At 36.5% G+C, this 13552-nt stretch overlaps 1 protein-coding gene across 1 annotated transcript in view; it reads right to left on the bottom strand.

The window, feature by feature from the left end:
• Positions 1–13552, bottom strand: part of Fife (regulating synaptic membrane exocytosis protein fife) — a 1049884-nt gene that overhangs the window by 148343 nt on the left and 887989 nt on the right. The window contains exons 13-14 of the mRNA XM_069845197.1: positions 6146–6318; positions 540–635 (exon numbers count right to left, since the gene is read on the bottom strand). Of these exons, the coding sequence (XP_069701298.1) occupies positions 540–635; positions 6146–6318 (269 nt within the window). The remainder of the gene's footprint in view (positions 1–539; positions 636–6145; positions 6319–13552) is intronic.

The raw sequence follows: 13552 nt of genomic DNA, 5'->3' as shown, positions 1-13552 counted from the left end.
CAGTAGTCCCTTCCGTCACTGGATGGATGGACGGCACCGCTCCACTCCCCCATCGCCATAACAACACAGACGAAGTAAGACATATCTCCTTTCTCTCTCTTTTCGCAGTGAGACAAGATACATCACACAGGCTTTATTAAGATAGAAATCGCATAGTAGAGTATGTTAGAATTTTATAATTCTTGCTTGCTAATTGCTTTGTTAAGTTTTATTTTACAAAAGATAAAAAAAAAAGAATTGAAATTTTTGGGATAATTTGTGGCTATTATTTGGAATAAAATAATACAAGAATATTTTGAATTCAGTAGTAACCGAAATTTAGCTTGAACAAAGTTGAAACACAGAAATGATGAGAATTCACTGAAGTTGGACCTGGTTACACATATTTCAGAACGACGCTGCGTTGAAAATCTGACACTTTGAAGTGGTTTGAGAGATGGTGTTCTCGTTTAAAGCGTAAGCTTACAAACTAAGCTAACTAACAACGTATTGTTGACAAAGCTATCTCGGCGTGATATGGGTAAACAAAGACAACATACCCAGCAACTGGTGAGGGGGGATGTACTCACTCCTGTGCGCCTTGTCCGACGGGTCCCGCCGCAGTACCACCCTCCTCTTGGAGCCGGGTCGCGTACCTGGCACAGACACTCTCTACAGTACATGTCATCCTCTTCACTAGTAGCCTATGTACTTACGTTATCCTTTATCACTTCAATTAATATCGCTTGTAAACCAAAAAGGCTATTCAAATACGATAAGAGAATGATATATGAGGAGGAACTATGTTCTGTTCCTAGAATCTGCAAAGAGACTAAGGCCCGTAACACACTTGAAGAGTTTTCGCTAGCGAGAAATGTGTTGCTAGAAAGAGGCGAAGAGCCTTCCTCCACACACTTGGCGAGTTCTCGCTATCACAGACCACACCTCGCTATGTTCATCTATGCACTGCCTTAATGCAGAAAGCATTTTTCTGATTATAGTAATCACTCGTTGGGGGAAATATTATAGGTTATGTATTTACGTATATTGTAGTACTTAAATATATAACCTGTAAGTATATTATCGTACTTTACAATTACGTACGAATGCTATGTTGAATCTGAGTATTCAGATGATGAGGAAATGGAGTTACATCAACATATTTTGTTAATGAAAAGAAAAAGTAGGCCTAAAATTAAAGCCAGAAATATCTGAAAATCACATGGTATCTTACGAAAATAAGGGCGAGTTTTGGACACTGGTTTCGATTTGAATGATGATACGTTTAGGCGTTATTTCAGGTTGAATGGACCTCAGTTTTTTTTGCCATTAGAGGATTCTTTGCTACGTTTTGATTAACATATAAACGGTTAAGACATGTAGATACATTATTTCAAATGTTTAATTAATACTATTAAATCTCATCAAAATAAAATATAACCCCATTTTTATTTTCAGATAATCTGATATTTGTCTCCAGATATCTTTTTTAAGTTTCGTGTTTTTATAGTTTTCATCCCGTGTATCATACAAATAGGCCTACGGGTGACATCATACAAGTTCGATAAGTTTCTGACTGCAATTATCAGCCATCTTTCCTCATTTTAAAATAAAAACAATACAATTCATTGACACCTGTGATATATTTTTCTACATTCAATCGTCATAAAGAGTATAAATGCCAAATATCTTTGATAAATGTGTCAAGAAAATTCGCTGAGCTACCGATTCCAGCGAGAAACTCGCGCGAGATTTTTGCCTCGAACGAGAATCTCTTCCAATGTATGGACGTCCATTTGAATCCATGTTATTAATCTTTGAATTTTCTCGCAACACATTTCTCGCTAGAGAAAACTCTTCAAGTGTGTTACGGGCCTAAACAAGACCTCCGCTCAAGTTTTATGTGGGAGGGCTAGGGCAATGACCGCTCTGGGGGAGGCATTACTTGAACGAAGCGAGCAAGAGCTTGCAAGGAGGGGATCATTTCTATCTGAACTCTACCCTAACTTAGGCTGACCAGACGTCCCCGATTTCCGGGGACAGTCCCCTGTTTTGAGTTGCTGTCCTCAGGGAGCAAATGTCCGCATTTTTGTCCCCGGAAATTAATTTCGTCCCCAGAAGTTTTGACACTGCTGCGATTCATACACATTTCTGAACAGTTCTCAGTATGAGACAAAGAACCAGCGAGTACAGTATGAGATATTCTGCACTCTTTGAGAAGAACACGGCATCTTTGTCTTCATTCGCGTGCTCGGAAGCGTTAGAACTGCTGCAGTGTCCAGTTTTTAAGTAGTTAGTAAAATTAGGAGTTTTGTGACAAACCAAAAGGTGAAAAGTAGTCTGATGTTTTTCAACATTTCAAAAAAATTTCATTCCATTTGAAAATTGTCTCAAAACAGTGTCATTAATCATGTGTCTTTCAGTCAGTAATTCATCATTTGAAAGACTTTTTTTTTCTACACAATTAATTCAATCTGGACTGATGAAAAGTCAAGAATAAAAATTGAAACAATTAAAGCTTTGTCACAAGTGAAAACAAACTTTCGTTTTTTATGTGAATAACTTAGCGTGAAGCTGTATGGGAATGAACAGATCCTTAAAAAGGTACATAACTACTTGTAGAATGTGTGTTAGAGTTCAGTGTGTACAATATTATGTGAAAAACTTCCATACATATGTCAGTACTGAAACTGAATTCTTAGTGGCTATAATTATGTATAGGAGTTACGTGTTTTTATGCATTTAATAAAAAAAAAATTAAGATGCTCTACAAATTTAGTGCGCAAAGTTCTATTATTGTATCTACTGTTACTTGTATTCCGTGCAACATTTCAACGGATATTGAGTAGATAAGCGTTTGTGCTTTTTTTCTTGAAATTGCCGATGTCTCCTGCTGGATCATAAAAAATCTGGTCAGCCTACTCTAACTTCTACCACGAGTATCTTACCCCTTAGCAGTCTCGAGCTGATGCTGCCCGCAATACACTCCGGTACAGATAGACTTCGCCCATTCACTCCACCTATACGCGCAAGTTATTTCACAGATTATAGAAACGGACCATAGTCAAAATGTAAATTGTCCAACACCGGACAAAATTGGGTTTGGAATGGTTTCCGATAAATGGCAGTGTTCTCTACACATCTGTACAACCGGAATTCTTCAAATAGCACCCTGTCCTATATATTTTACACAGTTATGTAAGAGCAACTAATCAAAACGTAAATTGGGAAAAGAGAGTATGTTTTAATCGCAGTAAAAATGTCCGAAAATGAGGACTCTGGGATTTAAATTCCGATGGAAGAAGTATTTAAATTCCGGCATCAGAAGTTGAAAAGTCACTGGCAGCACAATTCATACTACAGTAACCAGACAGACAACAAAACAAACATTAATCGCCAACAGTACATAAAATGAGCAAAAATTCGCATTTCCTTCCTAAAATAAGATTGTTACAATTGCATGAATTTATGAAATGTCCACAACACTGCATCATAACATAAACTGTTCAAGTTGAATAGCGTTATAACTTCTATAATTTTGATTTTTTTTTTTCACAATTAACTATTGTGAATGCTCACATTTAAATAACATTTATTTTAACATTATTTCCTTTCTCGTTCTCGTTGTCGTTTCCGTTCCAGGTTTATTGTGAAGCAGCCTTCACTAGTATTAGTCATTGCAATAAGGTTGTCAGACTTCCTAACGGCAGGAAATAACGATACGCGTTTATCTTTTTTATTCAATTTGCAAGAAAACCGCTCATTTCATTTAAAAACTGAAAAATGATAAATAATCAATCATCAGTTTACCTAATGGTTAGAGTAAAAATAAGAATCGTACGGTTAGAATTTATCGAGTAGACAGTGTTAACGTTTAGCCTAAAGATTTTTTTTTTCTGAGGAAAGTATTCATTTGGGATTGATAAGGTATTAGAATTTTGTTGTACTCTATCCAAGGAATAAGCTGTTAAAATCTGCACAGTTATATTACTTCCACCCTGCATAATGTAAGTATAATATTTAAGTTATGCAATTAATTTACTATTAATTACAATTAAAAGTTACATAATGATTAATATTTGAATTAACGGAGCAGGATGAAACCTCTACTTAAGTTAAATCAACTGTTGTGTAGTTGTTATTGTGGCAGCGTCTCAGCTCTCGCTACGGATATAGGACAAAGCTGAGAGGTGCAAGGTTACAACGGCCTGCGTATAAGTCAAAATGTTTAAAAATAATACGAAAATTTAGTTTTTCTGTTATACATGCACGTAATGAATTCTTAAACCCACGTATAGTCGGACCATCGGATCTGTGCCCCCGTAAGATATGCGAACTGAACCCTAATTCCTTCTCAGCCTCGGTAATTCATTTCCCTCCTTTCATTCCTATCTCTCTCTTTTCTATCTCTCTCCCTTTCTCTCCCCCACTGCTCACAATTTGAACCTTCTTCAGTTTATTTGCACTTGCAGTCCAGTGTTGTCAACTCAACATCAATACTGTAGCACGGAGTGGTGAAAAAAATATGATTAAGCAAGTAACAGCATTTTTCGATGAAGAAAAGACGAAAAGAGCAGCTGCGATCACAGATGAGGCTTATTTTATTTCAATTGATTACGTATTAAAATTACTTACTTAACTAATATTGATATAATACAACATTTTTATCTAATTTATAAAGGCGGGTCAGAGCGCCTAATAAAGAAAATCAGGCGAGAGGGAGTCTGTGCAGGAGATGAAAAGCTAGAATCACCAGGGAGGAACAGACCAAGGGAACCTTTAATTCTTGTAGATGATATGGACCGATATATTTTAAGAAGAAAGATACAAGAATTTTATACCATGCAGAAAGAAGTTCCGACTTTGAAGAAATTATTGAAGGTTGCGAGGAAAGCAATAAATTTCCAAGGTGAGAAAGAAACATTACGGATTAATGGAAGAGGAAGTAGCTAGATTTGTTATCAGCAGCAATAGTAGTGACTCAGATTCAGATATGTCCGGGATATGCCCACTGTAATTTCATGCATAATACAAGTCTTGGTCTTTTGTAAATATGTAAATTATTTTCATAAGAATAAATTAGAACTCCTGCACATTATCAGTATGTTATGTTATATAGTATGTAAATAAGATCGTAGTATGTATTAACTTCGCCATAGCCGGTCCTTAGCCCGGATGAGAAAGAAAGAGGGTACATGACTATGTGTTCATTCATTCCCACAATTTTATAATTTTGTTAGGCCTTCAAGATCACGTTCCAAACCTAACAAAATGAGATAATAAGGTGAAGAAAAAGTATTTATGACGAAAACATTTCTTTTTAGAAACGAAATAGATTCCCTTCACGTAAATTCCATTTAACCAACAAATAGCCACTGTAATCATATAATTATCTCCAATTAATCGTAGAAGTCAATCAGCCTCATTAGACCTATTTAAATTAAATTATGAATAAGTAATTGTAATTAACCTCACATTATTAATAAGCAATATTCAAGAGACATGACACTGTTTGGCGGAAGTTTGGCAACACCCCTATTCGGCAAGGTTCGTGGTCTGCAGTTTGACGTGGTGGGAGGAAAGCTGGTGGAATGGAGTGAGTAGAGGCGTTAACTTTTCCAAGAACGACGACATCGCTGAAGGGGCACAGATCCGATGGTCCGACTATATAACCAAAGTCACCGTTTCTGGCGTGTGAAATAAGTAGTGGGAATGTTGAGAGCGAGTATCTTATCTTTGTCATTGTGTGGGAGAGAAAGCTGACAACTATGATTGGCAGATTGCTGACGTGACTTCTATTTAGGAGGTGCCACCCTCTCTCAGCCGAAGTGGCAACAGATGCCACTGACTGGGAAAAATACTCAAGGACACGCTCCAGAAGCGCGAAGTGCGAGTATCTTACCTTTACCGCAGTCAGTGGACAATAAGACTGACAAAAAACACTCTGATTGGTAGATTGCTAACGTGACATGTTGGATGGTACCATTCTCAGCTACACTGACAACAAATGCTCACTGACTGGCTTTTTACTTGAAGACACACGCCAGAAACGTTGGCGCTGACAGTATTAATCTGAAAGAACTTAAGGAAGGTGACCAAAGTTTCGTCCACATTGTGACGAAGACTCCAGAATATCCAAGAATTGTGCAGTGTGCTCTGTACGTACTGAAGCTGGCGTCAGAGTCTACATCGTGTATGACGATCTTGATGGCCTCGCCGTCGGTGACCGACGCCTGTCGCCGTACAGTCTCGCCGCCGCACAGGTCTTCCATGGCACGAGGAGGCACTGCGGAGGGTCTGGCAGCCGGCACGCGGGCTTGGATGGCACTCAGGTCCGGTCTGTAACACAAATTTTATTGCCGCCTTCTTCAGTTTCAGTTTCTACCAGCTAAATGATTAGCGGCTTAAAGCTACGGATCTGTGAAATTTCTAACTTCTACATTTATGGAATATGTATGATAAGAACTTTCTTGTGTTAAATTTTAACGTACCTTGTTAACATGTTTCGACCTATTTTCGGTCATCTTCGGAACTGGTCGTTGTTGGTCTTGGCGCCTCTTGTTTCCTGTGTAGGTGCGTTCGTAGTGTAGAGTCGAAGAGTGTATGTGTTTTGAAATTGAGTTGTGTGTTGAGAATATCGTTGGGGTGTGTTTTCGTGTGACTGTATATTTCATATTGTTCTAGTGTGTTGAGTTTCTGGCTTTTTGGTTGGATGTGCAGTAGATGACCGAAAATAGGTCGAAACATGTTAACAAGGTACGTTAAAATTTAACACAAGAAAGTTCTTATCATACATATTCCGAAGTGATATAGTGTTAAAAGTTGTGTAATCAAGATGTATATTCTACATTTAGGGCCGATTTCACCAACGTGTTACTAATCCACAATTAACTAATTGTAATTTAACTTAAATATGAAACGATGAAAGAGTAATGGAACGGAGAAAAATTCTCTCCGGCGCCGGGGTTTGAACTCGGGTTTTCAGCTCTATGTGCTGATGCTATATCCACTAAGCCACACCGGATACCCACCCCGGCGTCGGACAGAACCGTCTCAGTTTAAGTTCCAACTCTTGGGTTCCCTCTAGTGGCCGCCCTCTGCAATACGTCATAGATGTCTATGAACGTAGGACTGAAGTCCACACATGTGCTGAGGTGCACCCGTTATGAGTGACTAGTTGGCCGGGATCCATTACTCTTTCATCGTATGATGACGCAGAATATCTGCATGGAAATATCATATGTACTTCATGTTGAAGATATACCGATAAGCTGTCACAATTTGACTATAATTATGTGTGTGTATTCCGCCTTTGCTTATCATACAAATGAATGAATTAATTAGTCATATTTTCTCATTAACGTTTTCGGTACGTAAATTGTACCATCTTCAGATGTTTGTATATGATGCTAATTGTTAAACCAAGCCTGTGGGTGCATGTATCTGGTCTTAAATGGTCAGTGTTTTTGTGCATGCTGTGCGATGTCGGTGAAGTGTTGTCATGATTACACAAATGATCACCTTAACTCTTATATACTATTTGCTGGTACAACACTTTATCAAACTTAAATTAAAATGTTTCAGTCATTATTTAAAAAACACTATTTTAAAAACACTGTTTAAAAACACTGTTTAAAACTATTTAAAAGCACATAGTTTTTACATCACTTTAACTATGTGAAGTATGTGATCACTTATTGTGTGGTGTGGTTAACTTCACATAGTTAAAGTGATGTAAAAACTATGTGCTTTTAAATAGTTTTAAACAGTGTTTTTAAACAGTGTTTTTAAAATAGTGTTTTTTAAATAATGACTGAAACATTTTAATTTAAGTTTGATAAAGTGTTGTACCAGCAAATAGTATATAAGAGTTAAGGTGATCATTTGTGTAATCATGACAACACTTCACCGACATCACACAGCATGCACAAAAACACTGACCATTTAAGACCAGATACATGCACCCACAGGCTTGGTTTAACAATTAGCATCATATACAAACATCTGAAGATGGTACAATTTACGTACCGAAAACGTTAATGAGAAAATATGACTAATTAATTCATTCATTTGTATGATAAGCAAAGGCGGAATACACACACATAATTATAGTCATATGTACTTCGTTACATTAAAATAATATATATTAAATACGAAAGTTATGTCGTGTTAAATTCGTTTGCATTTCATCAAACTAATACGCATTTACAGAGTGATCCGATTGGGTATGGATAAGATAAAAACATTGTAAAACATTTACTACTGAATTTTATTTGTTGAAACTTTGTGCATACAACACTGAAAGATGGGAGATTCCTCAGAGATCAACACGACCCTGCGCACCCTGCACAAATCATAACGGTGATGCAGTTCAGCCATGTCCGTTGTAACATAAGAGGGGTGATTTGTTGAAAAGCGTCAGTAATTTTTACTCTCAGATCATCAATGTTCCTGGGTTTCTGTGAATAGACAATATCTTTAACAAAACCCCACACGAAGAAGTCAGGAGGACTTAGATCTGGGGAGTTTGGGGGCCAAGCCAAGAGATAGCTGCTTCTCGTACTGAGATTCGCATGCGACCTCCTGCATGTTTTTTTTTAACACAGAACCTGTTTCTACAAATGTTCGATACCACAACATTATAGAATCGTATTTAGGTACATTACGCACACCATACTCACGTCGAAATCCTCTTTGAACTCTTTTAACATTCTCAAATTTACCATAATAAAGAACACATTGTGTCCGCTGTTGATTTGTAGTAGCCATTTTAATCATCTACGATTTTCATTTGTCCTTTCAGATTATGCATTGTTGATTGTCATATATGGAAACTCCCATCTTTTAATCATAATGCAAGCAAGAAATTTTTTCTACTAGGCCTATCATCAGGGGCGGATGCAAGGGGGGGGATTAAGGAGATGTATCCCGTCCCGAAATTTTGAGAAAAATATGAAACAAGAAACAAAAATAATATTAATTTTAATTTGTGAATGTACATAGGAATTAGAGAGTTTTCCACGTAAATTCTCTTTGCTAAAATGTTAAATTCCAAGAACTGCAGGAAGACAAACACAGAGTTCTTACTTCAAGACAGAGAGTCATGAAGAGTATTTTAGGCTTGTAATTTTCCTTCTCTTCTTAGACTATTTCATTAGTCAGCTCAAGGACAGGTTTTTAAATCATAAGGGAATCCTAAAGTCCATACAAACTTTTCTGCCTAAAAACATAGTGCGAGCATCAGATGAAGATTTAGAAACTGCTGTTCAGGCTGTAGTAAATCAGTGGCCCAATGATGTTGATGCATCACCAGAGTCTTTCTTCAATGAATTGAAGATGTGGAGAAGAAATTTCCTTGATCAGAAAAATCCTCACCTAATACCTACTGTTTTTATATCATCTTAGAACAGGTGCAATGAAATTATTTTTCCCTGCAGTCGCAAGGCGCTGAAACTTTTCTGCACGTTGCCTGTAACTACAGCAACACCAGAACGGTCGTTCTCAACATTGCGGTACTTGAAGACTTACTTGAGGAGCACGATGGGAGCAGACAGATTAAACGGACTGACCTTGATGTATATACATAAAAATGTAGAAGTAAAAGCTCATGAAGTACTGGATGAAATGTCTAAGAAGCCTCGTCGCCTTCTTCTGTAAATGTCATTCTGTCATTGTTTTTGTATTGCAGTCATTGTAAATGTTAAAATTAAAAAATTATGGTTTATTTAACAATGCTCGGAATTTGCCGAGGTTATATCAGCGTCGCCGGTGTGCCGGAATTTTTTCCCCTCAGGACTTCTTTTACATGCCAGTAAATCGACTGATATGAGGCTTGTCGCATTTAAACACAATTAAATGCCATCGAGCTGGGTTGGGGTAGAACCCGTAACTTCGAGCACAGAAGGCTATACCGACTACGCTACTCAGGCCAATTTGTAAATGTTTGTGATTCAGAAACAAATTGTGAGTATATAAACTCATTTCTCATTACTCCATTTTTACTATCTCCTCAAATCCCTCCCCGAAAAAAAATCCTGCGTCCGCCCCTGTCTATCATAATAGCTTTATAATAATAAATTAATATTTTCCATGCCCAAACGGATCAGACTGTAAAGTCAATTTAATTCCCAATTAAGTCATCACGGCCTTCGGAATCATAGTAAAATCGTAATTTCGAAGGCCTATGTGCAAAGTATAAAATTTTTCAGTAGGAAGAGAAAACACATTTATTCATCCTATGGCAGCCGTACATAGGAGACTGTGAATTCACACATTTTCGAAACAAAGAAATATAATTATATATAGGATATTTTATTATTTGCTGTATCACTATTTAAGTTATTTAGTAGAGCAAAAATCTCAAAATTGATAAATATGTCACATAGGAGTTATTACAGGAACAACGACGATATGATAAATACTATCGATATCCTTTCTTTCTATACAAGTCTACCACACACATTTTTCTCTAACATAACAGCGCGAAATATGAACTGATTGAAAGGTAAAATTAGTTAGAATGAAGAAGAAAGTCTGTCATGATAGCCGAGTGTCAGTTTGAAGGGCTGCAGGTCCACGCAAGCGCTGGTCCTTTTAAATTCGCCCTGAGGGGTTTTAAATTGTCATAGAGCCAAAATAAGCACATATTTAGAAAACTGAAACATTGTATTATTTTTTAGACTTAAAAACAAAATTTCCATTTTTTAATTTTTTTTTGTTATTTTCACCGATCCGTAGCCTTAAATAAGAATGAAACATACATTGTTTTTCATCATAATAAAATGCCGCAGAAAAGATGGCCAAAAAGGTGGTTAATGGTCACCATCGGGACGTAAAAAGAGGGATGTCCACGACTGGTTTGGAGAGGAAGTTTGGGAGAAATGATGAGATCCAGAGGACTGCATGAGGATTTATTGGAAGATCGCAAGAATTGGAGACTGGGTTCACAAGCAACCGCTAGGAAGTGGAGAAACCTTATGTATTTTATTCCTCTTCCTCCTACTATCACTCCTCCTATGTTCTGAAAACAGTTCATTAAATCCTCCAAGAATATGTTGAACAGTATAGGTAATAAAAGGCATCTTTGTAGTACTCTTCTCCCTATTTCACTTCCCTCTGATATTTCTTCTCCTATCTTAACTTTGACTCGTTTTTTGGTATAAACAATACTGAACAGCCAATAATAATATAAAAAACAGGGGAAATTGACTAAAAACAATATTACGATTGTACTAAAAGTTAAAAAGGGTTCCGCGGTGGGGAAAGTTTGAGAAATACAGCTCCATAGCTATTTAGTATTTTATCGGTTTCTCTTTTTAAATATTGATATTACTAACAGGTTAATTACAATTCTAATCGTTCCTGGTAGGTGGATTTGTAAGTGCGGAAACACTCTTCTGGGACACAAAGAAAGAGCGATTCTTAAAGACAGAAATTAAGAAATTACAGCACTAAACAATTCATAATTGCTATGTAAACTACTATTCTGATAAAAGTTTATATGGCTTCTCAAAAATTCCCATCGTGTGGGATGTTTATGTTGAGATTGGCTTCGTCGCTACCTGCGTAACTCAATAAATAGTTTAATAATAATGTGGCCACGACGTGCAAACTGCGTCAACTCCTCGTACATTCTAATTATTTGAAACTCCGTCCCATCGCCTTGTTGAATATTCATATTTGAATCTTGCTTCAGATTACTGCAACACTGAACTAGGACAATCGTTTCGGTCTAAGAACATTTTCTCTGCCACTTTGAATACGTGTAACTCAGTTAATATAAAACAATAAATTATACTTTGTTTAATATATTCTACTTTCAAGTGAAATGTTAGTCAAAGCATCATAACTTTGGAATTCGGAGTTAAATGTCGGCTAGTTGAATACTGTTGATTTTATTGGAAGCAACAGTAGGACTAAATGACGTACCATTTTGTCTCATCTTAAGATAAGATAAAGATATTGAATTAATCTACTATTGAATTAATCTACTTCATATGAATTGTACAATTTTGTATAGCTTAACGAAAATAAGTTTGTAAATTGAACTAATTTGATTTTATATATTTGTATAGTTTGGTTGATGAATTGTATATGCTTTTAAAATGAATACTAGTCTATATTAGCTCTACTGATGAATTGTATATGCTGTAAATTGAATGGTAGTCTGTATAGATCAATTAATGAATTGTATATGCTGTAAATTGTATAGTAGTCTGTATAGCTCAACTGATGAATTGTTTATGATTATAAATTGAATTAATCTACTTGATATTAATTGCACAAATTTGTATAGCTTAATGAAAGTATGGTTCTAATTGAATTAATCTCCTTACTTTTTATTGTATATGTTTGTATAGTTTTGGCCGATGAATTGTATATGCTTTAAATTGAATAGTAATCTGTATAGCTCTATTGATAAATTGCTTGTGTTTGTAATTTGATGTAGTTTGTATGATATGTATTATCAATTACTGTATATCACAACTGATTGAATTGTTTATGCCTTAAATTTAATTAACGTACTTGTTTTGTATTATACAAATAGCTCAACTGATGAATGACCGTTTGCGTTTGTATTGGCTATGTATTGTATATTTTTAGTAGAGACATCGATGTAGCTCAGTCGGCAGACTCGCTGGTCTGCCGAACCGGAGCTGCGTTCGGGCTTGGGTTGGATCCCCCTTTGGTCTCATTGAATGGTTCCTTCCGAGGTTTTCCCCAGCCGTGGGACTAAAGCCGGATGGTCTATGGCGAGTCCTCGGCATCACTTCATTTCACCCCTTTGATTTGATTACCTGGTTGGGATTTTCCGAGGTTTTCCCCAACCAAAAGGCAAATGCCGGGTAATGTTTTGGTGAATCCTCAGACCTCACCTCATCTCACTACATCTCGCCAAAATATTGTAAAAAATTGCACAAATTGTAAAAATTGTAGAAAATTACTAAATTGTAAAATTATAAAAATTGTAAAATATTGCAAAAATTTGTAAACATTTTAATTCTAATATTGTAAAATTTTGACTTGTTCCACATCTTAAAGCTTCATTACTCATGTAAGATCTATGGAATATAATAAATGAATGAATGAATGAATAAATGAATGAAAACATATTGTCGCGATGCAAATACGAGGATCATACTGAAAGTCATGAGCAACTCATTGTTATAAATCTTAATTTTTATTTTTTAGAGAAACCAGGTACATAATCTTAATATACAGGCTTTTCTGTCACTTTTCAACATAGTCTCAATTTCTTTGCACACATTTTTCCCGCCGTTCTGTAAGTTTGAAAATTCTCTTGCTGTAGAAGTCCGTTTCATCTTCCCGAAGACACTGACGCACTGCTTTCTGGATGTCCTCCAGCGTCTCGTAGCGTTGACCTCGCAGCTGCTCCTTTACAGAACCGAAAAGATGGTAATCGGAGGGTGCCCAAGTCGGGACTGTAGGGAAATTTCGGAAGTGTTTCCCACCAAAATGTTCTGATTTTCTTCACGGTGACACGATCAGTGTAAGGCCACACGCGTTATCTGTTGCAGGATGATCTTCTTTCCAGAGCGTTTCTCGCGCAATG

This window comes from Periplaneta americana, chromosome 14 (assembly GCF_040183065.1).
Source record: "Periplaneta americana isolate PAMFEO1 chromosome 14, P.americana_PAMFEO1_priV1, whole genome shotgun sequence".
In the NCBI taxonomy this organism is placed as follows: Eukaryota; Metazoa; Arthropoda; class Insecta; order Blattodea; family Blattidae; genus Periplaneta; species Periplaneta americana.
This window is presented reverse-complemented; position numbering and strand designations above follow the sequence as displayed.